Genomic DNA, 2,043 nt, shown 5'->3' with positions numbered 1-2,043 from the left:
GGTGGTGTGAGGATTCACCAAAATGGGGAACAGAACAGGCAAATTGATGAAGTACACTGCTGAGGAGAGCAGCGGTTGAGACGGGAAGTCTGATGCAGGTTCTTAAATGTACTGACTTTTGGTAGTATTTATTTTGAAAAATAAATTCATGTATTCTTGTTACATTGAAATTAGGAGATAGGCCATTGATTATTTCGTTAATTCAGGAAATATCAGCCTCAGTAAAATGTTTAAAAATGAGGTTTTTCTCATAAATAAATCTTTTTTAAATAATTGCCACAATATAGGAATCTTAACTGTAGCATCTAAATTGAAGTCATTAATTAACTTTGAATTTGAGTTTTATAGTCAAGGAAATATAGTTAAAGAAACTCCTTTCAAGCTGTTGCCTATATTACATTTGGACACTAATGCAAGTCTAGAAATAGTTTGCTTGAGCTTTGATTATTTTGAAATCACAGAAAAGTTTACAGAATATAAGCAACTTGGGCTCATACATAACTGAAGGAATGATTTGTATTTGCGATGTCTAGGCTAGATTGCATTTCTTCTGTAGTATTGGTACCCTGCCTGTAATTTAAACTAGAAGTTGATTAGCCTTGCTGCTACTCTTTGCTAAAAGCATGATCTCTGAGACTCATATGTCTAATAGATGGAAGAACTTCCTAACTAGCTTAAATGTTGATAATATCATGTCATCCAAAGAAACTAATTTTCTGTAATTATCCTTCCCTTTCAAAAAAATAAATGACTAAAATTTGTTATTGTTGTTCTCATAAGTCACTACACAAAGGAAAATTTTTAAGGGGAAACTTGACCAGACTTATTTTCTACACTAAATACTAAAGTTTTAGCTTTTAGTATGAAATGACCATTCCTTAAAACCATGAGTAATTAAATGTAAACATAGTAACCAACATTAAGTATACCCAAAGGTGATTTTCTAATTTATTGACCCAATTTATCATGTATACTTTTTGGTTCCTTATCTGACTATTCTCCTAAATTGATATTTATTTTGTGTTTGCAGTCTTAAGCCCTTCAATAAAGATTCATTGGTACCTTTTTTTTTTAATGATTTGAAACTTCCTTTTTAAAGTTTTTTGGAAAAGAAAGGAGAAAACTGCTAAGCTTCTAAAAATCATGATAGCAGTGATTTATTTATATAGGCTATGTCATTAGATATCAATATATATTTAGAAAGTTACCTTAGGCAGATCAGGTGAGATTAATATTTATTCCACATAGTATTTAATTTATATGATTATCAAAATACATTAAAATTTTTATTTGGAAATATGTCTAACAAATGAAGAACTAATGTTTATATACCTGAAGAACTTTCATCTAGGCACCATGAGTTACTTCAGTGAAGAAATTAATTTATATATTCTATAGCTTGCTATATACTTTCATCATTTAAGAAAGTTATATTCCGCTGATGTTTAGCTCTGTAATTTGTTTTTAATATTTCAAAAATTGAATTGGCACTTGACAGAGAGACAGTCCATCTTATACCATGATTCCTGGTATAAGACTACACTCCAAATGTTCAGTAACTAAGCATGTAATGACAACTAGTTTTATTTTCCTTTCAATTTGCAGTTCAGAATGCAGTGATGGAGAATGGTCTGCCTCTTTGCCTCATCGATTTTCTGGTACAGAAAAAGATCAGTCCTCAAGTGATGAAAGCTGGGAGACTTTGCCAGGAAAAGATGAGAATGAACCTGAACTGCAGAGTGATAGCAGTGGTCCTGAAGAAAACCAAGAATTATCTCTTCAGGAGGGGTAAGTTTAACAGTGGAATTTATTATTTTCTTTATGTATATTATGCAAGGATGGTATACATCAAATCAATGTTGCTGATGGTGTTGATTGTATTTTTAATCCTATGTATAGTCAGAAAGTCTTACTGGTATTTTTATTGTGCTTTTGGTATTTCATAATGAACATTTCAATTGAAAATATTGGAAAGTATCTGCTCTTGAGATAATGGTATAAATTTCTATTTTATAAAAGAAAATGTAGGCCCTCCCTGGTGGC

General features: G+C 31.1%; 1 protein-coding gene across 1 annotated transcript in view; it reads left to right on the top strand.

The window, feature by feature from the left end:
* PJA2 (praja ring finger 2, E3 ubiquitin protein ligase) overlaps positions 1-2,043 on the top strand; it is a 68,519-nt gene that overhangs the window by 38,487 nt on the left and 27,989 nt on the right. Inside the window, exon 5 of the mRNA XM_004678364.2 lies at positions 1,606-1,788. Coding sequence (XP_004678421.1) covers positions 1,606-1,788 — 183 coding nt within the window. The remainder of the gene's footprint in view (positions 1-1,605; positions 1,789-2,043) is intronic.

This window comes from Condylura cristata, unplaced genomic scaffold (assembly GCF_000260355.1).
Source record: "Condylura cristata isolate star-nosed mole 26May11 unplaced genomic scaffold, ConCri1.0 scaffold00007, whole genome shotgun sequence".
NCBI classification, from domain to species: Eukaryota; Metazoa; Chordata; class Mammalia; order Eulipotyphla; family Talpidae; genus Condylura; species Condylura cristata.
The sequence above is the reverse complement of the archived record's forward strand: the minus strand, read 5'-3'. Positions and strand labels throughout refer to the sequence as shown.